Source organism: Mirounga angustirostris, unplaced genomic scaffold, assembly GCF_029215605.1.
Source record: "Mirounga angustirostris isolate CCGP_5_RB_7025 unplaced genomic scaffold, mMirAng1.0.hap1 SCAF_2, whole genome shotgun sequence".
Taxonomy (NCBI): Eukaryota; Metazoa; Chordata; class Mammalia; order Carnivora; family Phocidae; genus Mirounga; species Mirounga angustirostris.
In genome coordinates this window covers 71,041,717-71,069,264 of record NW_026991710.1, presented here as the reverse complement: position 1 = coordinate 71,069,264, position 27,548 = coordinate 71,041,717, and the positions used below count along the sequence as shown (strand labels likewise).

Genomic DNA, 27,548 nt, shown 5'->3' with positions numbered 1-27,548 from the left:
GTTTGCTAAGAATATCACACATGAGCGGCTATTGCAATTGATCAAATTTTTTTTTGCCTTTATTGAGGTAATTATGTGATTTTTCTTTGTCTTATTACAGTGAGATATAATAGATTTTTTTTAAATTTTATTATGTTATGTTAGTCACCATACATTACATCATGAGTTTTTGATGTAGTGTTCCATGATTCATTGTTTGTGCATAACACCCAGTGCTCCATGCAGAACGTGCCCTCCTTAATACCCATCACCAGGCTAACCCATCCCCCCACTCCCCTCCCCTGTAGAACCCTCAATTTGTTTCTCAGAGTCCATAGTCTCTCATGATATAATAGATTCTTAAGAGCATTTGTGGACTAAACTCCACTTGGCCACAAAGTATTATCCTTTTTATATTTTGTTGGATATGTTTGATATGTTAAAATCTTGGAAAGGTTTTTTGTGTTTCTGTTCATGAGAGATATTTGTAGTTTTCTTTTCCTGTAATGTCTTTGTCTGGTTTTGACATTAGAGTAATGCCAACATTGTACTTAATTGGGAAGTGTTTCCTCTTCCTGTGTTTTCCTTTTTCTTTTTTGAAGATTTTATTTCTTTATTTTTTAAAGATTTTATTTATTCATTTGCCAGAGAGAGAGCACGAGATCGAGAGAGAGAGAGAGAGAGTGAGAGACTACAAGCAGGTATTGCTGCAGGCAGAGGGAGAAGCTCCCTGCTGAACAAGGAGCCCGATGCAGGGCTTGATCCCAGGACCCCGGGATCATGACCTGAGCCGAAGGCAGACGCTTAACCGACTGAGCCACCCAGGCATCCCTAAATATTTATGATTTTATTTTTAAGTAATCTCTATACCCAACGTGGGGCTCAAACTCACAACCCCAAGATCAAGAGTTGCATGCTCTTCTGACTGAGCCAGCCAGGCACCCCTCTTCCTCTGTTTTCTGAAAGAGTATGTAAAGAATTACTACACTAGGGGTGCCTGGGTGACTCAGTCTGTTAGCGTCTGCCTTCTGCTCAGGTAATGATCCCAGCATCCTGGAATCAAGCCTGCATAGGTTCCCTGCTCAGTAAGGACTCTACTTCTCCCTCTCCCTCTGCCGCTCTCCTTGCTCATTCTCTCTCTCTGTTTCTCTGAAATATATAAAATCTTAAAAAAAAAAAAAAAAAGAATTGCTACACTGTCTTCCCTAAATGTTTAGTATTGTTCATCTATTTGCATTAGAAAAATTTATGTTGGAGTTGAAAGGCCCGAAAAATACAACCTAAATCAAATGCCTAGGGATCCCTGAGATTTAGAAGTTACCTTTTCCCTTAAAATTCAAATAGAATACATCTGGGCCTCCATTCCATTTATTATAGAAACCAGATGTGTCAAAAATAAATCTGAGGATTCCCTGGGGCTTGTGTTCCTACGGACCACCTCACATTCTAGTGTCCTTAGTGAATTCTCTATCTCTGTTCTGTCTATCCTCTGGTGATTCTGCCCTCTTTCCACATCACCACCCCACCATGGACTACACCCCATGGTCTTTCCTTTCCAAAAGTGCCACCGATATAAGGCTTCTCTGTATGGTTTGCCATCACAACAGGCATTTAAAGAATAGCGTACAGTTTAAAATTTAATATAAGATAGATCTGGTCTACAAAATTAATTGGCCATTTACAGCCATATTTCTTTCTCTCCTGTAATTCATTCCGTAGCCACATTTCTAAGACATATTTCATGTTCTTCATTTTCTCCAACTACCAATAGACAGGAGTTCCTGGTTGGGCTCAGTGTTTAACCAAAATAATGATATATGCATTTAGAATAATTCTTGGAACACAGTATTGAGCATGAGTAATTATTCAATGAATTAACGAATCCTTTAACATTTAGATTTTTCAAATACATTACTCAGCAGTTGGCTAAAATCAAAATTCTGGAGACATTCTAGAATATAAAATACACATTTACATGCCTCAAAAACATGTTGAATTATTTTTATTTTTTTCAAGCTTCAGCATATCTTTCATATTTGCAGACAATGTGTTTATTAGATATACAATATTTTAAAAAATATGTTAGCTTTTAATATTCAACTTATTTTTAAATGATAATTATTGTTCAGGAATAATTCAGTAAAAAGCAAACATTCTGATAACAAATTTAGGGATCAAGAAATGTTGATTCATTTTTAAAAATTACTTTTTTTTAATCATTCTTGATTCATCATTTTATTGTTTATCCCGACATTTGTCAACTAATTCTACCTAAAACCTATCAACCCTTTGTGCTACTTAGACCTGAGGAAGAACAGAAGAGTCGAAGAGAGGGCCTGAGGCTCTGAGGCCTCACTGAAACTCTCCGGATCACTGTTGCTCTATGACGTAGAGACAAATCCTCTGTTGCTGTTGATGGCTACTTGAAGGGCTTCCTCCACTTTTTCCATTGTAGAATATTTAGGAAGGTCCAGAATATTATGACAGGTCAGCGCTCTTGGGTAGTCTGTTTCACTGAAAGTTTCAGGACAGCGAAATAGGATTCCTATTTCCTGTTTGCCACTTACACGCAGCCTGTCATTTCCGCTAAGAAAAACTAGAAAGGAATAAATTTTGGTTAAGATATTTCATAGAAAGAGCAAAACATAAAATGAAAAGGAAGAAATGAATCACTTCATTCAATAAATATTACTGAGTACCCTTGTGTCGAGAGAACCACCCAGGGCCATGTGGAACACAGAAAAATCATGACATCTGGTCTTGGTCCACAGTGAGTTTATGGTCTAATTGGGGAAAACTATGTACATGAAAAGAGAAGAGCAAGATACACGGAAGTTTCATTTAGCTTAACTAGGACGTCTGAGATGAAGAAGCTAACGAAGGTGGCACCCGGCTGGGGGAGCAGGGAGACTACAGGCGTCACATCTGGCTAGTTAGTTCTCCAGGAAAGGAGTTGAGTAAGGTTTCAAGGCAGAGGGGGAAAGCCCAAGAAAAACCCAGAGGTAGGAAGATGTAAGGAAACGCACTGAATACATAGACAGTGGAATCAATGGGCTGAAGCAAAAGTCTCCCATTAAGAGAGAAGATTAGACAGGTAGTTTGGGCTTGTGGAGAAGTAGTTCAGGTTTGTGAAGTTGGAATTGTCCTCCAGTGTCCTCAGGAGCAACAAAAATAGCAAGATGTGTATCTCCATAATGACTGAAAAATGGGACAGGCGGTGAGAGAGTAAGTCATTAAATCTGCCCTAGGGAAACCTTACGGTTCCCACCAAGAGAAGTTCTTGTACCACAAGGCTACAGTTTAGTGGTTCAGAGCCTTGGCTTTGGATCAGCCTGTTGGGTTCAGAATCTGTTCCTTACACTCACCAGCTGTCTGAATATAAGCAAGCTACTAAACGTACCAAGCCTCTTTTCCCTAGATCTGAAATGAGAAAAAAAATAAGTACCATACCTCAAAACACGGCTCTTAGGATAAAGGGAGGTAACAGATAGGAAGTTGTCACTACAATGCCTGACATAGAGTAGGCACACATTATCAAGGCTGTTAGTATTATCATCAGTGGTCATTGCTATGGGTATTATTTCTAAAATAGTATTAGAGAAATATACATAGTCCTAATTCCATAGGACTTCGATAAATAAAGATAGGAATGTGAGAGTAAAGGCTTGATTAGGAGGCAACTAGTGGTATCTTTTTTATTATCATTTTTTTTTAAATGGGAAACCAGGCTTACATAAGAGAAAGAACATTGGCTTAGGAAGCCTGGCTTGGCTGTTGACACATGTGACCCACTATTAATAATGATTTCATGGCAGGGTGCCCGACTGGCTCAGTCAGAAGAGCATGCTACTCTTGATCTTGGGGTTATGAGTTTAAGCCTTATGTTGGGTGTAGAGATTACTTAAATAAATTTAAAAAAAAAATTTAATAATGACTTAATGGCAAATATTTATAATTTATTTATTTATTTATTTATTTTTAAAGATTTTATTTATTTATTTGAGAGAGAGACTGAGAGAGAGAGAGCATGAGAGGAAGGAGGGTCGGGAGGGTCAGAGGGAGAAGCAGACTCCCAGCCGAGCAGGGAGCCCGATGCGGGACTTGATCCAGGGACTCCAGGATCATGACCTATGCCGAAGGCAGTTGCTTAACCAACTGAGCCACCCAGGCGCCCTTTATTTATTTATTTTTAAAGATTTTATTTATTTGAAAGAGAGAGACACAGCAAGAGGGGGAACACAAGCAGGGGGAGTGGGAGAAGGAGAAGCAGGCTTCCCGCTGAGCAGGGAGCCCAATGCGGGGCTCGATCCCAGGACCCTGGGATCATGACCTGAGCCGAAGGCAGACGCTTAACGACTGAGCTACCCAGGCGCCCCCACAAATATTTATCTTTTAAGAAGACATGTAATTATAGGGGCTCCTGGGTGGCTCAGTTGGTTAAGCATCTGCCTTCGGCTCTGGTCATGATCCCAGAGTCCTGGGATCCAGCAGTGGCGGGTTCCCTGCTCAGCGGGGAGCGTGCTTCTCCCTCTCCCTCTGCCTGCCGCTCCCCCTGCTTGTGTTCTCTCTCGCTCTCTAATAAATAAATGAAATCTTAAAAAAAAAAGATATATAGTTATAAATCCATCTATTAGTAATACTTACAGAGGAATTTTCTCTTTTCTTCCAAGGTTAATTTGTGGAAAGCTTTCCAAAACATCAGTATAGTAGGATGTGATTTATGGTATCCTTGAACATATCGTGAATTCTTGAGAAAAAGAGGGAGAAAAATGTTTTTTAGGGGGAATATACAGTTGTTTGGAAGAAGTAGGGGCACTTTAGTTATCACCAACCTCTTCAAACAGTTTCCAGTCATAATCAGTATTTCCAACCACTGCTGTCATTAGTTCTTCAGGATGGAAAAGTTTAAAAAGTATTTCCTTGTCACAGACTTTATAAAATCCTCTCTGAAATTCCTCATAAACTGCCTTTACAGAGGTGTTGAAAATGTAATCAATGCATGCAGAAACATATTTTTTCCTTGAGGGGAGGAAAAAAAAAAAAAAAGCCCATAACATACTTTGCCATTGACTAAAATATTCTCTACTTTGCCCTTTTTCCCATTTCTATTGAGAAAGAAAAGTAAAGTATTGAGAGGGAGGGGCACCTGGGTGGCTCAGTCGTTAAGCGTCTGCCTTCAGCTCGGGTCATGGTCCTGGGGTCCTGGGGTCCTGGGATCGAGCCCCGCGTTGGGCTCCCTGCTCCGCGGGAGGCCTGCCTCTCCCTCTCCCACTCCCCCTGCTTGTGTTCCCTCTCTCACTTTGTCTCTCTCCGTCAAATAAAATCTTAAAAAAAAAAAATTTTATTCAGAGGGAAGTAAAAACCTGTGGTCAGCTGGAGGAAGGAACCTTGGAGTATGAAGCAGAAGGACACTTTGTTTTGCTGCCCTTTTCCTCCAAGAGAGATACTTTTAAAACACTCATCTGAATATGTAATTCTCCAGCTTAAAATCTTTCAAAGACTTTCTTTCCATTGCCCTTAGGGTAACTTCCCAACTTCCCTGATCTGACTCCTGCCTGACACAGAACCTCTTCCCACTTGGCATTTGAATCTTTGACCGGGCCAATCTTCAGCTCTGGGGGCTCCCTGTCTCTCACAGTTAGGCCATGGCATGCTCCCTTCTTTACGTGCTGACTTCTGTCAACCATCAGAGGTCCACAGCAACATGACTTCCTCAGGGTTGGTCCTCTGTTCACCTCTCCCTCCTCTCTCATAACATGTGTCACCGTGTGGAAATGATTTCTGCAAAAGTCTGTCTTTTCCCCCCATGAGGGAGGAGCTGTTTCCACCACACAGCCACCAGAAACATGATAGTCTCCCACCCTTTGAGCAGCTTCATGGACCATCCACTAGGACTGTCCTATCTGACCCCATTCTGCCATCCCCTGGAACCAGTGGTGTGCTGGTAAATGGTGAACAACCAGTTCTCTAAAGAGAAGAAAATGGAAGCGGACCCTCATTTGCAGCATTTGCCGGTTCTGTGGTGTAAATATTCCCATCATGGCTGATTTCATGCTACTAATACTTTAATAATAAACTCTCAACATTTTTGAAAATTTAACAGTCAGCTCTCACAAGCAGATGCCAGCTGGCTCCAGCATTACACTACTGTAAATCTCTTAATTAACTCTTATCACGGTGCTCCTCCTTATATGACATCCTATTACATAATAATTTGTTTATATATGGTCTTTCTGCCCCACTGGAATTTAAGCTCCAGGTTTTGTCTGTCTGTTTCACGGCTGTATCTCTGACACCCGGAATAGGATCTGGTACAGAGGAAGGGCTCAAAAATAATTGTTAAATGAATAACTAGTGAAAAGTTCTGCAAAGGGAATATTTAATCCTGACTCCTTTTTCCCCTTCTCTTACCCTGTAACCTTTTTATCTTTCTCAGAGATGAAGAGCTAAAATGATCACCTGAGAAGCTAAAATATATGTATAAATTATAGCAAACATGTTACGTGTATTCATAGCAGATGTTCTGAGTCTCAAAACTTACTTGTTGGTTTGGTCCACAGGTACAGAGATCCCATTTGGAATTAAAGCAACATCTTTATTGTCCCAGTGTATCTGTAACCAAAATATATTCAGGTACCAGGCATGAAAGAAAGTCTGAATAATTCAACTGCAGGGGCCACAGGCAAGTTGCCCCATGATGGGCCACTTTAGCATGAAGATTATTTCTGAGTTAAAAAGCAATCAAAAACCAGCAGAATCAGAAAAAAAGAAAACAAAATTTCAAAAACCTCCAGCAGATTCAGGAAAAGCTCTTTACTTCCCCCTCAACTGTCTAAAACAAATTTAGATAGAGGCCCTGCTCCAGGAAGAGAGCTATCCCCATAGGAAACTACAGTATACTCTGAACCAGGCATGCTGGGCAGAGAGGAACCTAGCAAGGGCCGTTTGATCAGAGTCCTCTATGTCCCACTGTTGCTGAGTGGCCCAGCAAACATTTGTTTACCAAACATTTGCTCTTTTTCGGGCGCCTGGGTGGCTCAGTTGGTTAAGCGACTGCCTTCGGCTCAGGTCATGATCCTGGAGTCCCGGGATTGAGTCCCGCATCGGGCTCCCTGCTCGGCGGGGAGCCTGCTTCTCCCTCTGACCCTCCCCCCTCTCGTGTGCTCTCTGTCTCTCTCATTCTCTCTGTCTCAAGTAAATAAAAAATAAAAATTAAAAATCTTTAAAAAAAAAACATTTGCTCTTTTTCATCTTCTTGTAAATTACACTTCTTCCCTCTGAAGTCCCAGGCCCCTACCTCCTTCTCCTTAGTTCAGAATGACATATATACCTCATTTTGCCTCTCTTTGGAATTTCCATGTCTGTATGCATTCCTTATACATACAAAATTAAATTTGATATTCTCCTGTTAATCTCTGGCCTGTCAGTTTGATTCTTAGTCCAACTAGAAGAACTTTGAAAGAATAAATTCTTCCTCCCCAACACAACCACAATACCATTATTGCCAGTATATTCTTCCTTATAACTATAAGTAACTGGGAACTAAATAATTATTTATGTAGTTCAGCCTTTTAAAAACATAAAAATTTAAAAACCTACCCTAGTATATGTTGTATATAGTCTTAAGCATTTAGTGGTTTACATTGTTCACACCGATTGCATAATTGCTGTATTTTCACTTTCTTTGAGGATATATACACATGAGGTATCAAAGAAGGAGCAGGTGCGAGGAAAGTCATACAATACAGAAATAAATATGCTTCAAAAAAGGAATCCCAAGGGGCAGAGTGGAAAATTTTTTAAAAAAGGAATCCCATATTTAAGGTAATATAATAAAAATTATTCTAAAAAACAGATGAAAGCTAAACTATAATCTGGCTTACATTGGTACTCACAGAAAAATATATGTAAAGTTCTTCTCCAAGGTCATCAGCTTCATTATTTAGAACTTCTTGCAAACTCCTAATGAAAATTTTCATTTAAAAAGTAATATTTAATTAAAAAATTAAAATTAAAAAGTTATATTTTCGGATTTCTAAAATTTCAAAAATAAACGTTCAGTGGAAAAAATCTTGGACAATATAGAAATGTATAAAATGTCACGTCCTTACCTTCCCACTCCCTCTTCTTAGAGTTAACTTTTTACCGTTTGGTTGGGCCACTGCTAATACATAGACACTGCTGTGTCTTGATGGAAATTACAGAAAGGAGCCCTTTCCTGTAGACCAGTGTATCCAATCAGGGGTGATTTTGTCCCCTAGAGGACATTTGGCAAAATCTGGAGACATCTTTGGTTGTTACAATTAGGGAGAAGGTCACTACCGGACACCTAGTGGGTGGCAGCCCCATTAGCTGTTAAACATCCTACAATGCCCAGATCAGCCTTCCTCAACAAAGAATTATCTAGCCCCAAATCTCAGTGTTGCCAAGGTTGAGAAACCCTGTTCTCTAGACTGTCAGGGCATACAGTGTAAATCTAGGCAGTTTATTCTTACACTAATAGTACTTGAGAAGAGAATCCTTTTCCCCAATCTGTTGCCAACTCTGTATTTTATGAAAAACTTTTTAACATTTGTCAGTCTGTAAGCAGAAAAAGGACATCTCATTTTCATTTATATTTCCTCAAATACTAGGAAGGTTGAGCATATTTTCATTTTTTGATTAGCCAAATATATACATATATATATATACACACACACACACATACCCTCAGCCATATAGATTTCTGTGTGATGACACACACACACATATATATATATATTTATATTTATACATCAGCAGTACTAATCCTTTGTCTATCAAATCTGTTGCTAGTATTTTCCTCACAGGATATAGTTTGCCTTTTAACTTAGAACAAGTATTTTTCAATACTTAAAAAATAAAGTTGATGACATGCTGACGTATTTAAAGAAATTAAATGGGGCGCCTGGGTGGCTCAGTTCGTTAAGCGACTGCCTTCGGCTCAGGTCATGATCCTGGAGTCCCGGGATCGAGTCCCGCATCGGGCTCCCTGCTCGGCGGGGAGTCTGCTTCTCCCTCTGACTCTCACCCTTTCCTTCTCTCTCTCTCTGTCATTCTCTCTCTCTCAAAAATAAATTTAAAAAAATTAAAATAAAGAAATTAAATGAGGGGCGCCTGGGTGGCTCAGTTGGTTAAATGTCTGCCTTTGACTTGGGTCATGATCCCGGGGAGCCCCACATTTGGCTCCTTGCTCCACGGGGAGCCTGCTTCTCCCTCTACCTCTGCCTGCTGCTTCCCCTGCTTGTGCTCTCTCTCTCTCTCTCTGTGTCAGATAAATAAATCAAATCTTTAAAAAATTATTAAATGACTAAATATGATTTAATAAAATAAATATAGCATGCATGATTTGCATTAAAAATATTGTATATTGTTTCCAGGGCACCCGGGTGGCTCAGTGGTTAAGCATCCTACTCTTTTTTTTTTTTTTAAGATTTTTTTATTTATTCATTCAAGACACAGAGATACAGAGAGAGAGAGAGAGCATGAGCAGGGGGAGAAGCAGAAGGAGGGGGAGAAGCAGGCTACCCGCTGAGCAGGGAGCCCTATGCAGGGCTCGATCCTAGGACCCTGGGATCATGACCTGAGCCGAAGGCAGACGCTTAACCATCTGAGCCACCCAGGCGCCCCTAGAAGGCATCCTACTCTTAATTTCTGCTCAAGTCATGACCTCAGGGTCATGGGATTGAGCCCCACGTTGGGCTCTGGGCTGAGTGTGGAGTCGGCTTGAGATTCTCTATCTCCCTCTCCCTCTGCCCCTCTACCCATGCTGTCTCTCTCTCTCTAAATAAATAAAATCTTTCACAAAAAAAAAGAATATTGTGTACTGTTTCCATCTAGATAAATTCAAGATATTAGGCCAGAGCTCTGTTTGTTGTAGGTTGATCATTAGAAGAGCCTTTGGCAGGCGCCTGGGTGGCTCAGATGGTTAAGCATCTGCCTTTGGCTCAGGTCATGATCCCAGGGTCCTGGGATCGAGTCCCGCATCGGGCTTCCTGCTCAGTGGGGAGCCTGCTTCTCCCTCTGCCTCTGCTTCTCTCTCTCTCTCTCTCTCTCTCATGAATAAATAAATAAAATCTTTAAAAAGAAGAAGAGCATTTGGCTTTTCTTTATTTTTGAAGGCATACTTTATTATAAGTCAGGCTAAAATTCAAATGCATCAGAAGAGTATATATTTATTGAAAATGAAGACCTTGTCTCTGTGTGTATGTGTGTGATTAACATCATTTCTTCCTGAATAACTGAGACTTAACCTATAGCTCTGGAAAAATATTACTTACTTCCCTAGAAGAGGACTGAGTTCTTTTAAATCTTGCAATGATGGCTTTTGATCCAGAAGTTTCTTAAACAGAGCCAGTGGAAAAGGAAGGTTGGCGACATTTGAGTTGTTTAGGGAGAGTCCACACAGTATTCCAAAAAGGAAATATCTCTTCTTCTCAAATTTAGGCTGGAAAAGGAGAAGAAAAAAAATCCCTTATGTATTAGAAGTAATCAATAGTCCAAAGGGATAATTAAGATTAGTAAAAATTGGTTGGGTTCCCTTTTCTGAAATCACAAATTAGAAACAAAATGGGCTTCAGGAAAATAAAGCGTGAGCTTTTTACACAGGCTTTAATACAATTTAAATTTCTTCCATAAGTTAAAATATAAACTAATAGTTCAGAATATTAAATAAATGAATTTACTTTTTGTTACTGACAGCATATCTGGAATATTAAAAAAAATGTGCTCATATAGCCTTATAGGCCAAGGTTGTCATTATTTAATTTTATAGTCTTTGCCTTCAAATTCATATAGAAAAGACACTGCAGAAGGAAGAGTACACTTTATCTGCACTTTCATTGTGCATCAAGCATGTCATGTGTGTCCCCTTCGGTGATACTGCCCTCAGCCTAGGTGTGCTGACAGGGACAAGCATATGGGTCAGGGAAGGTGATGCTGTTGACCGTGAAGGTGGGTGGAAGGAAGAAGGAAAGAGTCCTGATGAAACAGGCTTCACTCTTCTCTCTGCACTTTGTAGTCCCAGATGAGGAAAAACACTGGCCACATCTTGCCAGGCCATCGATACAGAGCAGCCAAGAGACCACTAGCCTGAAAATCCTAAATGCATTTTTAAAATATTTTATTTATTTATTTATTTGTCAGAGAGAGAGAGAACACACAAGCAGGGGGAGCTGCAGGCAGAAGGAGAAGCATACTCCCTGCTGACAAGGAACCCAATGCAGGACTCCATCCCAGGACCCTGGGATCATGACTTGAGCCAAAGGTAGACGCTTAACCTACTGAGCCACCCAAGCATCCCTCTAAATGCATTTTTAACATTTATCCTCACAATCGCTGTAAGAAGTAAATAGGGCAAGTAGATTGAGGCTATTACATAAGTGGCCCAAAGTCATTCACCTGCTAACAGCAAGGCTGGCCCTGGAATAGAAATCTTAGAATTTATATAAAATTCTAGGAAATTCAGGGTGCCTGGATGGCTCAGTTGGTTAAGCGACTGCCTTCGGCTCAGGTCATGATCCTGGAGTCCCGGGATCGGGCCTGCATCGGGCTCCCTGCTCGGTGGGGAGTGTGCTTCTCCCTCTGACCCTCCCCCCCCCTCATGCTCTCTCTATCTCATTCTCTCTCTCAAATAAATAAATAAAATCTTTAAAAAAAAAAAATTCTAGGAAATTCAAACTACTCCATAATGACAGAAATCAGATCAGTGGTTGTGTGGGCATGGGGCAGGAAGTGTGTGGAGGGTGGGATTAGAAAGGGGTATGAGGAAATTTGGAGGAATGATGAATATGTCATTATTTGGTTGTGGTGATAGTTTCATGGGTATATGTATAATCAAAACTTAACCAATTGGACATCAACATGGATGGGACTGGAGGAGATTATGGTAAGTGAAATAAGTAAAGCAGAGAAAGTTATCATATGGTTTCACTTATTTGTGGAACATAAGGAATAGCATGGAGGACATTAGGAGAAGGAAGGGAAAAATGAAGGGGGGAAATCGGAGGGAGAGATGAACCATGAGAGACTATGGACTCTGAGAAACAAACTGAGGGTTTGGGGGGGGGGGTGATGGGTATTAAGGAGGGCACGTACTGCATGGAGCACTGGGTGTTAATACGAAAACAATGGATCGTGGATCACCACATCAAAAACTAATGATGTACTGTATGGTGACTAATATAACATAATAAAATAAAGTTAAAAACAAAACAAAAAAAACTTAACCAATTGGACACCTGATGTGTAGGTCATTGTATCTCAACTACACTTCATAAAAGCTGTTTAAAAATATAACATGCATAGAAGCACCTGGGGATCTTAGAGAATACATGCTCTAATCTGGGGTGGGACCTAAGATTCTGCTTTTCTAATAGCCCCCAAGTAATGCTCGAGCTGCTGCCCCTGTGGACCTTATCTTGAGTAGCAAGGCTCTCTACATGACCTAATTTTACATTATTATCATGGTTTTCATGTTGCAAGTATATGGTATACTTTTTCTGTTCTGAAAAACTGTAAAAAAGATAAAAGACTTACACTGACAGGAAACCACATGTAGGAACCCTCTTCAGGATACATGAACATTCCATATTCTGTCTTGGTCATCTCTTCAAATATACAGTAGAAGAACTCAGATATTACCCCGTGCCCCCGAGAACAAATTTCTTTAATAAATTCAGTCTGAGGAAAGAGAACACATTCACAGGCTCAGATTTAAAATACGATGCCTTGATCCTTGTGGAAAAGTTTCAAACCTCCTGCAATCATCAGAATTCCTGGAATCCCATACCCCTTCAATCCCACACTTCACTGCAATCTGTTCTCCCTCAATTTCCTGCTGAGCAGCGGACGTAGTGAACCTATTCACTGTCAGATTAGTGTGTGTGTGAGTCCTTTAAACTGCCACATGAACCAAGTAAAGGGATTCTAGCAAGACTTAGCATTCACCAATTATGTTGACCAGAGTCTTGAACCACATTTTGATGTGCTTCAGGTCCCTGGTTCTTCTGTCTTATTGTCTATCTTCATCTCATCATTCAGACTTTACAACTTTGGCTCCAGTCAACAGCTATTTGGTTTCTCCTTCCTCTTCCCTCATTTTAACTTCTGATAAATTACCCTCCCAGTCCCCCTGGGTTTAGCACCTCTGAAGGAACCATCAGACCAGACTGCCCATAGCTCTTGTGTGGGAAGTCATTACGAACTGTCCTTTTCTTTTTCTGTCTTCAGTTCTACTATTATTTACCTTTGAATTTTATTTTACTTTTTTAAAAGATTTTAGTTTTAAGGAATCTGTACACCCAACATGGGGCTCGAACTCACAATCCTGAGATCAAGAATTGCACGTTCTACCAACTGACTGAGCCAGCCAGGAGCCCCTTATTTATTTTTTAAAATATTTTTGAAAAAATTATTATTTTTTTATTTTTTTTTAAGATTTTATTTATTTATTTGAGAGAGAGAATGAGAGACAGAGACCGCGAGAGGGAAGAGGGCAGAGGGAGAAGCAGACCCCCTGCTGAGCAGGGAGCCTGATGCGGGACTCGATCCCGGGACTCCAGGATCATGACCTGAGCCGAAGACAGTCGCTTAACCAACTGAGCCACCCAGGCGCCCAAAAAAATTATTTTTTTTTACAATATTTTCAACTTAAACATTATTCACACTGAACATGTATGATAGCAGCTTAACCTACCCAAGTATGAAGTTTAAGAAGCCAAAACTGTTCTAGCTTTGTTAAAAGTTATGCTGCAGGAACTGTCCTTCTCTAAATCTACGTTGGGTCTTTGTGGCCAATACTATCCCAGTTTTCTTCCTACCTCTCTAACTACTTTTCTCCTTCCTTTCCTGGCCAATTTCTTTTTAGCTTTTTATTTATTTATTTTTAAAGATTTTGTTTTTATTTATTATTTTTGAGAGAGAGAGAGAGTGCACACAGGGAGGGAGGGGCAGAGGGAGAGGGAGAAAGGGTCCTAAGCAGACTCCCCGTTGAATGTGGAGCCCGATGCGGGGCTTGTTCCCACAGCCCTGAGATCACAACCTGAGCCAAAATGAAGAGTTGGATGATTAGCCAGCTTTTTATTTTTTTAATATAAGCATCACTAAGCCCCATTGAGCATTCTCTTTCTCCTTTCTTTGCCTGGAAGATCTTATCTTTGCCACAGATCACCCAACTCCTTGGCCACAGACCATCATCTCATCTCCAAGGGCCCACCTTAACGTTCCATCTGGATATCCTAATAACAAACTAAGCTTACTTCCACTTTTCCAATTTCTGCTCACTTAAACCAGCAAGTCTGCCTTCACTGTGGTCAGGACCCACACATAATTGGCTTTGACAACCTTGCCTTGTTTGGAGTCTATATTTGGATTGGATCTACCTTGAAGTTCACCTTCCTACCTCTTTGTCATCTCCTGTGGGCAGAATAATTTTCTATTGATTTCCTCATAATCAATATTTAAAAGAAGGTAGATACAGAAGGAAATATACAACTACAAAGTCTGGCTTATAAAAGGTTGTTTTCCATTTAGTCCCAGGGTGGGAAATACCCCTCTCTTGTCTGAGTCCTACCGTCTAGGTTCTGGTTTCTTCTCTGAGAGCTTAAGTCTCCCTCTCATGGCTGATACCAGGAAACTCCACTCCCTTCTGGACAAAGTCCAGCTTTTACCTAAAGAGTTACTCATTATTCTATGGCCTCAATAGGGCAAATGATCTGCGATAAACACAATAAACACCCTACAGGTACCCACAAAGGATAAAGTGAAAGATGACTAGAATTAGAACCAATATGGTAGATACTCTCTGACTAAAACTAGAGCCAAAATGTAGGAAAAGTATCTGTTCTACCTGCTGCTTATTGATTGCGTTAATAGCTCAAATGCTTTACCCTCCTTGATCCATGTCTGTTGCATGTGACTTTGCAGTTCCTCCCATTAAAGAGGCTGAGTATATTTCATCAGCCCTTGACTTGGTAACTTGCTTTGACTAAAGCAATGTTAGTTGTGTCATTGGACTTGCTATCTTTCTTATACCTCTGGCACTGCACTGAGAAGAACATGCTTGCTGGTCCGAGGAAGATGAAAAGCACAGAAAACAGAGCCAAACTGCCCCAGCCAAGATTAATCTAGCCTAGATAAGCCAGTTCCTAGCTAACTCCCAAACATGTAAACAAGTGCAGATAAAAATCTACAAATCCACCCAAGTGAATTCAATCTAAATTAGCAGATTCTTAGCTGAGTTTCAGATCTCTATAATAAATTATTGTCATTTTAAGTCATTAAGCCTTGGGATGGTTCATTATGCAACACTTCTGTAGCCATAGGTAAGGAATAGTTTACACATAATCTCAATATTCAATTAAACATCCCATAGCTTTTCTCTAAAGGGTAAGCAAGGAATTATTATTTTTACTTATTAAGTAATCTCTTTGCCCAGTGTGCGACTCAATCTCACAACCTCGAGATCAAGAGTCACACGCTCTACCAACTGAGCCAGCCAGACACCCTAGAATTCTGGAAACCATACAGCTGATTACTATAGTTGCAAAGGCAGGCTCTTCCTTTGCTATATTGTATAAATGTTTCCCTTTCACATTAGTAAAAATGTCCAAAGAGACTTTTTACTGTACCACAAATACTTTACAGAGGTCAGTGTCTTCAACTTGGCTTAACTGACGCAGAGCATCTTCAACCAGGTGACTTCGTCTGACTCTAAGTGTAAGGAATTCATCGTATGGCAGAATCACTTGCCCCCGATCCAGGTATTCTTTCTGTTTTAAGTCCTAAAAAAAGGGAAATATTTTAGGAATCTCATAGGAACACTAGGAAGTGTTTACTGTTTCAAATAAATGTAGTCTGCACAGCATACACTTATGCTACTATTGCTATATATACTCAGATTGTAATTAAGAAAAAAGGGCATCATATCTACACTATACTATGGAAGATAAGGAGATCACAGGATCTGTGAAACCATGGCATCTAGGAATTATATACAGGGGATTAGTCACCATGGAGGCACAGCTAAGTAATTACAAGCTATCTCACTTGTAGTAAACATGATCCTTAAAGGCAATAGTGGTATTCAGTACGCTGAGACATTCATCCACCATCAGTCTTAAGAAGCAGAGTTTTAGCACCATAATCCTCAAGAATATAAGAGTAGTTTAGGAACTCAAGGATGATGTTAAATGTTGGGAAAAGACCAGAGGAAAGACTTGCTCAGAGAAGATCCAACTCTTGTTCAAATAACTGTGGTCCATCCACCTGATTTGTAGGGGGGAGCTCCCTAAAAATATGCCACTGGCGGCCTCACTTTTTACCTGCTCTCAGTCACTCTACACAGTACTTCCATTTAGCTTTTCTGAATTTCCAACATTTCCTTACACTCTAGTCCGGATCTTATTTCTGCTGAACCCCTTCGGATTAGAAATCCAGCTTTGGACTTGCTAGCCTTGCTTTAAGCTTTAACACTTCCCTAGGACAAAAAGGAGTATTAGGACTCGTAAACTGATGTAGCTCTCTTTGGGACCTGTCCCGCAAATAGTGGCAACAAGACAGGTGGATAATAATAGCTATCCTGTCCCAGGTTTCCAGGCTGAGTGTGGTTGCCCAGAGCAGCACTCCGTAAGCCTCTCTGAGAAGTGTGCATGGGACTCTGGGCTTGGGAAAGCCTGTCCCAGATCTCTGCCACTACTGTGTCCTGAGAAATCATATGGGATTCCACTAGACTCTTCCAGTTTTTCCCGAAGAAGTTGATTGTAAAGAAGTTCCAGGTTGGTAGGGAGGTGGAGCTGGTACCATTTCTGGTCCTTCCTGATGATAGGTCATCTCCTCTGGTGGCCCAGGAGCCTGCAGCTCCAGGACATTTCAGCAATACGGACTGCTGGGCAGCACGACGCGTGGCTCAGAGTGACAGGGGGTGGCCAGCACTATCCTCCACTGACTATAGCCGGGAGAGGTGTATGTGGCCTGCTGTAGCCCCAGCCTTCTTTCACCTAACCAAGAACTAGGCCTGCAGTTTATCTTATTTTCCAGTTTCTCTACTCCAATTCTCCATGTATTGGTTTCCCCTTTCTACATTTATGTGTGTGAATTAATAATATAGTTTGGAGTTCACGGTTTTGACTATGGCCATCCTCTCTCCTTTGGAGGTCAGGATTGCGGAGTCTCCTTTCTAGTTTCACCCATAATGACTACAACTGAGAGTTTTCTTGTACTCAAACCTTTCTGGATCCTTCATGATATGCAGTCTTCCTGGTTCCACCATGCACATAGCCCTCACTAACCCCTCACTAAGAGAAGATCTGCTACACAGAACATTGCTGTAGAAGAAAATACCACAGAGGGAAGGACTTGTTTAAAGGAAACATAATTTCTCCTGTTACCAGGGATGTTAGGAAAATTTTAAAAGAGGTGGTTGGGAAACAAAAGAAGAGATGACCCATTCAAATCCCGTAAACATGTCGACGACAGACACTAAAAATAGTAACAAGAGGGAAAGTCTTTATCTATGGAATGCTTTTAGCAGGATGTACCTTGTCCATCCAGGTTGCTTAATATATAAACAAAGCTGGAATTTATGGATTTATGGGGCATGGATCATTGGGAAATGTCACATAAACTGTATAATTAATAGAGTATCAAGGAAACGTTTTATAATTGAAGTGGCTCCTTTTCTGCATGTGACGTCCCAGACCTCATGTTTCACCTAGATGGTCTGCATCCTTTAAATTATTAATAAAAGTAATGGGTATGACTTCTGAGTCCTGTGAGTTTTTAAAAAATAAATAGATAGGAACTTTTTCTGAGGAATAACCTAGACAGGCCTCAGCAATCAAAACATGTTTGGAAAATCTTTAGCACAACGTCTAGGAGTGGGGTGAGCACTCAAATACTTAATTGAGAACTAACGATGCTGGTGGTAAGAGAGAAAAATAGCATGTAAATGTTACGTGGGAATAATACGAACTACCCGAAAAGAAGCAGAAGGAAGGGAGTAAAGGGAAAACAGAATAAACTCACTTATTGACTCCTAGGCATTATTTCGGAAAAAAAAAAAATATCAGATGGAGCTTACATATCAAGCTCCAAGCTCTTAAGCAGATATGAAATCCAAACACTAAGATCACGGTAGTAACTAAAATTGGATAGAGGAGGAAAGGGAAGGGAGAGAGAGCAGTTACTAGATCATTTCAGTATTTGCTCATAGAAGGAAAACAATGGATATTATCTAAAAGTGAGGACTCAGACATTATATAATAATGAGAAAAGCAAATTAAAATTAGCCAAAATATCATGATTAACCTGTTGAATTGGAAAAGAGCACAGAGCTTGATAACACTCTGCATTGATTATAGTGTGTATATTGCTGGTAGTGACATAAATTAGTACAACCTCTATGTACAGTGATTTGGCAACATTTAATAAAGAAAAAGGATTAAGCATCATTCTATTTTCCTATATGAATGTAGCCAAATGGCCCATGTTGATGAGGAAAAGTTCTTTTTTTTTTATTAAAGATTTTTATTTATTTGTTATTGAGAGAGAGAATGAGAGAGAGAGCATGAGGGGGGGAGGGTCAGAGGGAGAAGCAGGCTCCCTGCCGAGCAGGGAGCCCAATGCGGGACTCGATCCTGGGACTCCAGGATCATGACCTGAGCCGAAGGCAGTCGCTTAACCAACTGAGCCACCCAGGTGCCCCAATGAGGAAAAGTTCTTTACAGAATTCAGTTAATAACTTTGGAAGGAACGATAAGATTAGAAATAACGCCATTTTGCAGACCTCAACTAAAACAATGGATAGAACTATTAAATAAAATGTTGATGGGAAGCATTACAATAGAAGAATCATGTGGTCACCACCTGAACCCACTGATGAATCTCAGCATGAATAAGAGTGAAACAACCAGAAACAATGCACTGAAGTATAGAGAGGTGAAAGGAAGTTGGGCCTGGGATTTGCTTTAAAATACTTCAGCTAAAATAGTAACAACCACAAAACCAACAAAAGTGATCAATGGGGAAATTGTGGCAATATGTTGATGATGACTGGAACTCTGTGATGGGGCTCATTACACCATTATCTCTATTTTGTGTATGTTTGTAACTTTGCATAATAAAAAAAAATGTAGAGCATACATACCAGCATTTTCAAATGGGACGCAGCTCGTAATAATAGAATTTTGGATTGCAAAGGAAAAATAAATGGAAAATCACTTAAAACAATGGGGCTGGGGTTTTCTGCAGGTATCTAAAAAATAAGAGATAATAGTTTTAATAGTTCAAAGGAAAAAAAACTTCATTGCTTTACCTCATCACTTTAAATTGTTTCCCTCTATGCTTTTTGCAATCTGTTTTTAAGAATTCAACTTACCTAGAAAAACTTTCTAAGGAAATGCATTTGTTTTGTGAGTGAAAGATGTTTACATTTTCAGTGATCATCTAATTTAGCAATTCAGCATTGCAATGAAGAAATGTTCAAATCTTGATTTATCAACTAGTTACCTAGCTACTAATGTGTCCTCCTATAAAGTAATGAAAATTTTCAGAAATAAAAATGTTATTCTTACCAGGTTGTTATCCCCAAAGAACAATCTTCTTGGACACGTATAAAACCTCAACAAATCGGAGAGTCCATTTATATTGAAAGTATTTTCTGGTAGTTGGCAGTTAGCTGTGTTTACCTTAAAGAAAACATGACTTGTGAATTTTATTTTCTATTAATAAATGATTTAATCTATTATACATATGGCTTATTATATAGATAATTAGAATAGAGCTCTATAAACCCAATGCATTTGTCATTGATAAAATAGAGTTCTTTATATAAAACTTCCATTTTTTGATAAATGGAAATCGGATAAATTGGATAAATTTTCATAAATACTGTAAAAGATAACAGACGTTGGCAGTGGAGATTAGTAAACCAATTCTTAGGGCACAGTTTTACTGGAAACAATTTCTAGATCTTGGGAATAAAAGCACCATAAAAATCCAAGGTACTTTTGACAAATTTAGCCCTTTCTCCATTAATCAATGAATATTATTTTAGCACATACTATTTGTCAGGTGTGGAACAAAACATAAATTCTCCTTGCTGACACACAGGTTACTGTCTAATATAGTAATTGACAAACTCTTTCTTAAATCCAAACAGTAAATATTTGTGCTTGGGATCAGACAGTCTCTGGTGCAACTATTCAGCCCTGCCATTTTGAGGCAGAAAACAGCCTTAGACAATATGTAAACAAGTGAGTGCGGATGTGTTCCAATAAAACTTTAATAACAAAAACATGAGGCTGCCCACGGGCATAGATTACCAACTCATGACCCAGGGCCTAATAGGTAAAAACAAGTAATCAGGCATCAAGGATACAGTTTCTGATTGGAGAAGGACTTGAGGGGTTCAAGAAGGTTTCCCAGAGGAAGCAACTGTGGAAAATCAATGATCTAAATAAGCCTCTAACAAATCAAATTAATCCAAAAGATACAAGGCAGGAAATAAAGAATCTAAGAATATAAATTAAGAAAGTAAAATGAAAACACAGCCTATGAAATGGGGAAAAATATTTGCAAATTATATACTTGATAAGGAATTAATATCGGGGCACCTGGGTGGCTCAGTCATTAAACGTCTGCCTTCAGCTCAGGTCATGATCCCAGGGTCCTGGGATCAAGCCCCACATCGGGCTCCCTGCTCAGCGGGAAGCCTGCTTCTCCCTCTCCCATTCCCATGCTTGTGTTCCTGCTCTCGGTGTCTCTCGCTGTCAAATAAATTTTTAAAAATTATTTTTAAAAAAAGGAATTAATATCTAAAATATATACAGAAAACATGCCACTGAGCAAACAAAACAAAAACATCTGATTTAAAAATGGGCTGAGAAACTGAATAGGTGTTTTTCCAAAGAAGACCTACAGATAACCAACAGGTACGTGAAAAGATGCTCAACATCCCTAATCATCAGGGAAATACAACCCAAAGCTACACAATGAGATATCACCTCATACTTGTGAGAATGGCTGTCATCAGAAAGACAAGAGATAAGTGTTGGCAAGGATATAGAGAAAAGGGAACCCTTGTACACTGCAGGTGGGAGTGTTAATTGGTGCAGCCACTATGGAAAACAGTATGGAGGTTCCTCAAGAAATTAAAAACAGAACCACCATATGATCCAGCAATCCCACTTCTGGGTAAATTAAAAAATATATTCATCTGAATAAATATATTCATTTCAAAGGAAGTGAAACCACTGTCTCAAAGAGATATCTGCACCCCCATATTCAATGCAGCATTTTTTACAAAAACCAAGACAGGGAAAGAAGCATCCTGAATGGATGAATGGATAAAGAATATGTATATATACCCTAAATATTATTTGGCCATGAGACAGAAGGAAATCCTGCCACTTGCAGGACATTATTCTAAGTGAAATGAGTCAGACAGAGAAAGAAAAATATGTATGTATGAGCTGAACTCAGAAAGTAGAACGGTGGTTGTCAGGGGCTGGGGGATGGGGGAAATCAGGAGATATTGGTCAAAGGGTATAAACTTCCAGTTATAAATGAGTCAATGTACCAAATAAGTATAAGTATATCAAAGCAATATATTGCACACCTTACACAATGTTATATGTCAATTACATCTCAATAAAGCTAGGTAAAAAGAAATATACTACTTTAGAAATATCAGTGCATTAAGACTTCTGAAAAGCACTGACTTTTTTGTACATAATATTTTCTCCTATTGGGATTGATATTTTGTGGTGAAATTGCTTTTGATTACATTTAGCTATTTATATTTATAAAATCTTATCTTAGCTAATTATTTTTCATTGAACAATACTAATTTAATTCTGCTCTTTTATTTAAAATGCTCTGGCTCCTCCCTACCCCCCAACAATCATTAAGTTTATTAGTACCCTAACTTTAAATTACTTCTAGATTATGTTGTGTACTGTACTGAAAATGCTAAATCATTCTCATTTTTGAGTATTTGTGCATCTAATATATATTATATAAAATATGTAATATACATAAAACATGTAGTCTATGGCTAGAGTTTAGCCAGTCAGCAAAACAAGCAAAATTTTGAATTCCTCAGGACTGAATAAAACATTTTCTTTCTGTTTTAGAAACAAAACAAAAGAAGACTCCAATTGGCAAAGACAAAGGGATTTTGAGTAAAATGATATATATATTCCCCTCAGAGGAACCCTTACCTTATGTACTTCTTTCATCACTCCTAGAAGAGCTTTAAGATTGCAGTAACTCTGACTGTGTTCAGTCCACTGGCACAACTGAGAAATAATGGCAGTTTTAAGCATCTGGACCAGTTTGTTGAGAGAAGATTCTTGCAAAGATGCCCAACACTGCTCTGAGGGGTATAAAATCAGCCATAATAAATACGCACCCTCCAAAAAAAATAAAATCCCCGTTTCTACTGGGCTCTTTAAATTTTTTTTTTTTTTTTTAAGATTTTATTTGCAAGAGAGAGAATGAGAGAGACAGAGAGCACATGAGAGGGGGGAGGGTCAGAGGGAGAAGCAGACTCCCTGCCGAGCAGGGAGCCCGATGCGGGACTCGATCCAGGGACTCCAGGATCATGACCTGAGCAGAAGGCAGTCGCTTAACCAGCTGAGCCACCCAGGCGCCCCTCTACTGGGCTCTTTAATATATGAAAGAAATAATAGTTTCCATTTCTGATGACAAAACCTATAAAATATCTAGTCTCAGGACATCATCCTGGACATTTATTACTCACAAATGTGAAAAAAAAGTTTTTCCCTGATTAAGCATCATTGAAATTAAAAGCTCAAATTTAGGATTCTGAAGAAATTTGCTGATTGCTCATATGAATACCTGACTACTTGACAGATGTCATGATTTTCAAACTGAAAATTCCATAGAGGATCTAAAAGTCTGAAAACATACATAAGAACACACACATACACACATATAATGTCATCAAGGATATTTTCTTTCTTTCTTTTTTTTTTTAAGATTTATTTATTTATTTGACAGAGAGAGAGATAGCCAGAGAGCACAAGTGGGCGAAACAGCGAGGGAGAGGGAGAAGCAGGCTCCCCACTGAGCAGGGAGCCCGATGCGGGGCTCGATCCCAGGACCCTGAGATCATGACCTGAGCTGAAGACAGATGCTGAACCGACTGAGCCACCAGGCGCCCCTCTTTTTTTTTTTTTTAAGAATTTTTATTTATTCATTTGAGAGAGAGAGCAAGAGCATGAGGAGAGGGGAGGGTTAGAGGAAGAAGGAGAAGCAGACTCCCCGCTGAGCAGGGAGCCCAACTCAGGGCTCTATCCCAGGATCATGACTGAGCCACCCAGGTGCCCCTCATCAAGGACATTTTCGATCTGAAAAAAATACCTATGTTTTCAGATTTTATGAACACCTGGTATATATGGATGTATTTTTTCAATTAACACAATAACAATATTTTAATATTACTTCGTTCCAACTTGGATTTTTGTATCTTTAAAGGATAATTCTCAGAAAACAAACTGATCAAATGTTAAAATAGCTAATATAATTAAAATAATATGATGCAGATGCATGAAAGGCAGATTTACACAGTAGAGATTCCATAAATGGACTCAAATATGCATGACACTTTAGCATATGATAAAGGTGGCATTGCATATTAGTGGGAATGAAACATATCATTCAATAAATGTGTGGGGACAATTGCAAACTGACTCAGAAAAAAAATAAAGTTTAATCAAGATAAACTCCGTATGAATCAAAGATTTAAACATAAAAATGAAACAATAAAAGTTCTAGGAGGAGAAGGCCACCTGCCTGGCTGGCTCAGTCAGTAGAGCATGTTACTCTTGATCTCAGGGTCATAAGTTCAAGCCCCATGTTGGGCACGGAGCCTACTTTAAAAAGAAAAGGGGGACACCTAGCTGGCTCAGTTGGAGGCGTGTGTGACCCTTGATTTCAGGGTCATGAGTTCAAACCCCATATCAAGTGTATAGATTACTTAAATAAACAAAACTTAAAAAAAATTCTAATAGGAGCATGGGAATCTTTTTTTTCAAGATTTTATTTATTTGAGAGAGAGAGAAAGAGAGAGAGAGATTGAGAGAATGAGTGGGAAGAGGGGTAGGGGGAAGAAGCAGGCTCCCCACAGAGCAGGGAGCTCCATTCGGGACTCAATCCCAGGACGCTGGGATCATGACCTGAGCCAAAGGCAGATGCTCAACTGATTGAGCCACCGAGGTGCCTAGGAAATTTTTTTTTTTTAATTTCAGAGTGAGGTAGGCTTTTTGATGTATGATCTAAACTCAGAAACTGTAAAAGAAAATGTTCATATAGTAGGCTTCATAAAAATGTTTTAAAGAAACAAACATTTTTGTTGTTGTTTTTCGTTTTTTGGTTTTTTTAAGATTTATTTATTTGGGAGAGAGAGCACATGTGAGTGGGGGGATGGGCAGAGGAAGAGGGAAAGAATCCTAAGCAGACTCCCCTGCTGAGCTGGAGCCCCGAATCGGGGCTTGGTCTTACCACCCTGAGACCAACCAGCTGAAACCAAGAGTTGGATCCTCAACTAACTGAGCCACCCAGGCACCCCTTCATAAAAATATTTTAAAATAATTATGCATTCGGGGCGCCTGGGTGGCTCAGTTGTTAAGCATCTGCCTTCGGCTTAGGTCATGGTCCCAGGGTCCGGGATCGAGCCCCGCATCGGGCTCCCTGCTCTGCGGGGAGTCTGCTTCTCCCTCTCCCATTCCCCCTGCTTGTGTTCCCTCTCTCACTATGTCTCTGTCTGTCAAATAAATAAATAAAATCTTTAAAAAATAATAATAATAAAATAATTATGCATTCAAAAACACCACAAAGTAAAAAAAAACAACCCAGAGAAAAAAAGATTTGTAACTCATATTACTGATAAAGTATTAATTGCCTTAATCATTTAAAAGCTCCTAAAAATAAAAAAGAAAAACACTAACAACAACACATGGGAAAATGGGTTAAGAGGAAAGAACTGATAGTTACCAGAATATACTATAAAAATGGAATTGAGATATAGGAAAACCAGCACTATCGCATTCATAATGAGAAAATTAAAATTTAAAATAAGACATTCTTCAGAATGGCAAATACCAAAGTTTGATAATACTGTAGAAAAATGCGTGGGCTGATGCTGTTATATATATATATATTTTTAAGATTTTATTTATTTATTTGACAGAGAGAGACACAGTGAGAGCAGGATCACAAGCAGGGGGAAAGGGAGAAACAGGCTTCCCGCGGAGCAGGGAGCCCGATGCGGGGCTCGATCCCAGGACCCAGGGATCATGACCTGAGCTGAAGGCAGACACTTAATGACTGAACCACCCAGGCGCCCCGATGCTGTCATATTTTTTGAAGTATAAACTGTTACATCCTCTATCAGGGCCATCATGTTGCACTGCATGTGATTTATTTAGACTACAATGTGAATAGTGACCACTTAAAGTTCTGTGGAGGGTCATTTGGCAAAATCTCTCAAAATTTTAAATGCACATACAATTTGATCCAGTAATTTTGCTTTCTGGAATTCTCCCTGTCTGTGTAAATTTATATACATACAAAGAAATGCATGTTAGCACTATTATAATAGCAAAAACTTAGAAACAGCTATTTATAGTATATCCTTCCAATAGAATACTAATAAGCCATTAAATAGAACCAGGCAGTTCCTGTAACAGAACAAACATATCTTTACAATGTACTGTTGAGTGGGAAAAAGCAAATTGCCAAAAAATGTAAATGGTGTGCTACCATTAAAAAAGAAAGAAAAGAATATATGTCTCTATTTTTTTTTAAATACATATCTTTCAAAGTTTACACAAAAAACTATATTCTGTAACTGCTTTCTGGGAGGGGAAATGAGTGGCTTATATTTTATTATATATATATATCTCTTGTACCTTTAAAGCTTTGGTCCTTGAACATTCGGAAACAATGCAATACAGAGAGGAATTTTAACAGACTTTGCTGAGCTCCTCCTCCCTGTCTACCATACCTAATTCGTATTATACTGTAGTTACCTATGGGGGTAGCTCCCTGCCTGGAGCAGGTCTTGTATCTTACTTCTTTTAGGCAGTTAGGGGGAGGGGTAAAGGTTCTTCCTGAGCCTTCTGTTTCTTAAAAATTGTCTAGAATAATCCACATGCTAAAGAGACACATTTTGGGATGGCAGACTTTGCTCCCCTGCAGGTCAAATGTCTCAAGTTTTAGGGGCACCTGGGTGGCTCAGTTGGTTAAGCAGCTGCCTTCAGCTCAGTCATAATCCCAGGGCCCTGGGGATCGAGCCCCACATCAGGGTCCTCCTTGTTCAGCAGGGAGCCTGCTTCTCCCCTGCCTGCCACTCCCCCTGCTTGTGCTTGCTCTCTCCCTCCCATCCTCCTCCCTCCTTCTCTCTCTCTCTCTCTCTCTGTGTCAAGTAAATAAATAAAATCTTTAAAAAAAAGTCTCAAGTTTTAAAACATGAACAAAAAATTTTAAAGTATGGATTTATCTTGACTGGATCCTCTGTGGTTATTAAAGTCTGATATCAAAGCCATGTCCAAGTCTAAGAGTTACACATGCTTTGTATGATTGTTAATAATATAAGGTTAGTCCTTTCAAACATGCACATACCACATACCCAAACATATGTGTATTTTTAAATCCTCTATCCAAAATTTGCTACAACTTTTACTTTAGTGATTCTTTACTGAGAGTACAGATAAAGTGACAAAAGGAATCAAACTTACTCAGGATTTGTGAAGATTTGTCACTCATCTTACAAACAGCTTCTGCAAATGGAACCACCAGACTCTTCCAGTTCCTAGAATCATGCATCACAGGACATTCTGGGAGCAGAAGGAAAACTGATAATGCTTCTCGGCGTGAAGAACGACATGGAAGAGCTCTGAGCAGACTATCCCTGAGACATGTAGTTATCTGTGGTTGAAAGGATCAGGGAGGGCCCAGCAACCATTAGATACAGATTATAGTGAAAAACAAGCTATGGAACTAGGGGTTTTGTTTCTCCATCTTCCAGTGGAAAAATCATTTAGTTTTCCTCAAACCTACTGTTCAAACTCCATCATTCCTTGCATCCCAAATGCCCCTGAAGTGTTATGTGAGAGTCGTCCTCCCTGTTTTATATTGGGTTGCATGAAGGAAATAAAGTGAAATCACATGTACATGTACATACTGTGTGAATCATGGAGGTCACTCAATTAGAGATTGACAGGTCGAGGATCCATACCTAGATCTATCTGACTTAAAATCTAACATTGGCAGAGATAATGCCATATTGTTCACCTCATTAATCCTGTTTCATTTTCCTCCTGGGCTCACAGGAAGATGGCATTTCCAGCCTCCCTGCAGTTACGTGGGGCCATATGATTGAGTTCTGGTTAAGGGGTTATGAGTGAAGGTGATGTATATCACTTCCAGGCATGACCCCTAAAACCTCTCATGGAACCTTCCATACTCTCTTTCCTTATCTGCCAACAAAATACAAAAGCTCTGGAGGATTTCACGTCCCCAGGGCC

At 39.5% G+C, this 27,548-nt stretch overlaps 1 protein-coding gene across 4 annotated transcripts in view; it reads right to left on the bottom strand.

Annotated features, from left to right (window-relative positions):
• Positions 1-1,941: 1,941 nt before the first annotated feature.
• The window catches only part of HERC6 (HECT and RLD domain containing E3 ubiquitin protein ligase family member 6), a 55,829-nt gene continuing 30,222 nt past the window's right edge, over positions 1,942-27,548 (bottom strand). Inside the window, exons 12-23 of one of the 4 annotated variants that reach the window (XM_054508812.2) lie at positions 26,760-26,949; positions 22,218-22,372; positions 19,569-19,682; positions 19,142-19,249; positions 15,627-15,779; positions 12,535-12,678; positions 10,278-10,444; positions 7,863-7,941; positions 6,521-6,591; positions 4,812-4,998; positions 4,624-4,726; positions 1,942-2,575 (exon numbers count right to left, since the gene is read on the bottom strand). In XM_054508812.2, the coding sequence (XP_054364787.1) occupies positions 2,361-2,575; positions 4,624-4,726; positions 4,812-4,998; positions 6,521-6,591; positions 7,863-7,941; positions 10,278-10,444; positions 12,535-12,678; positions 15,627-15,779; positions 19,142-19,249; positions 19,569-19,682; positions 22,218-22,372; positions 26,760-26,949 (1,686 nt within the window). In that variant the 3' untranslated portion in view covers positions 1,942-2,360. The remainder of the gene's footprint in view (positions 2,576-4,623; positions 4,727-4,811; positions 4,999-6,520; positions 6,592-7,862; positions 7,942-10,277; positions 10,445-12,534; positions 12,679-15,626; positions 15,780-19,141; positions 19,250-19,568; positions 19,683-22,217; positions 22,373-26,759; positions 26,950-27,548) is intronic. The other 3 variants (XM_045880772.3, XM_054508814.2, XM_045880773.3) reach the window with 3 other exon arrangements.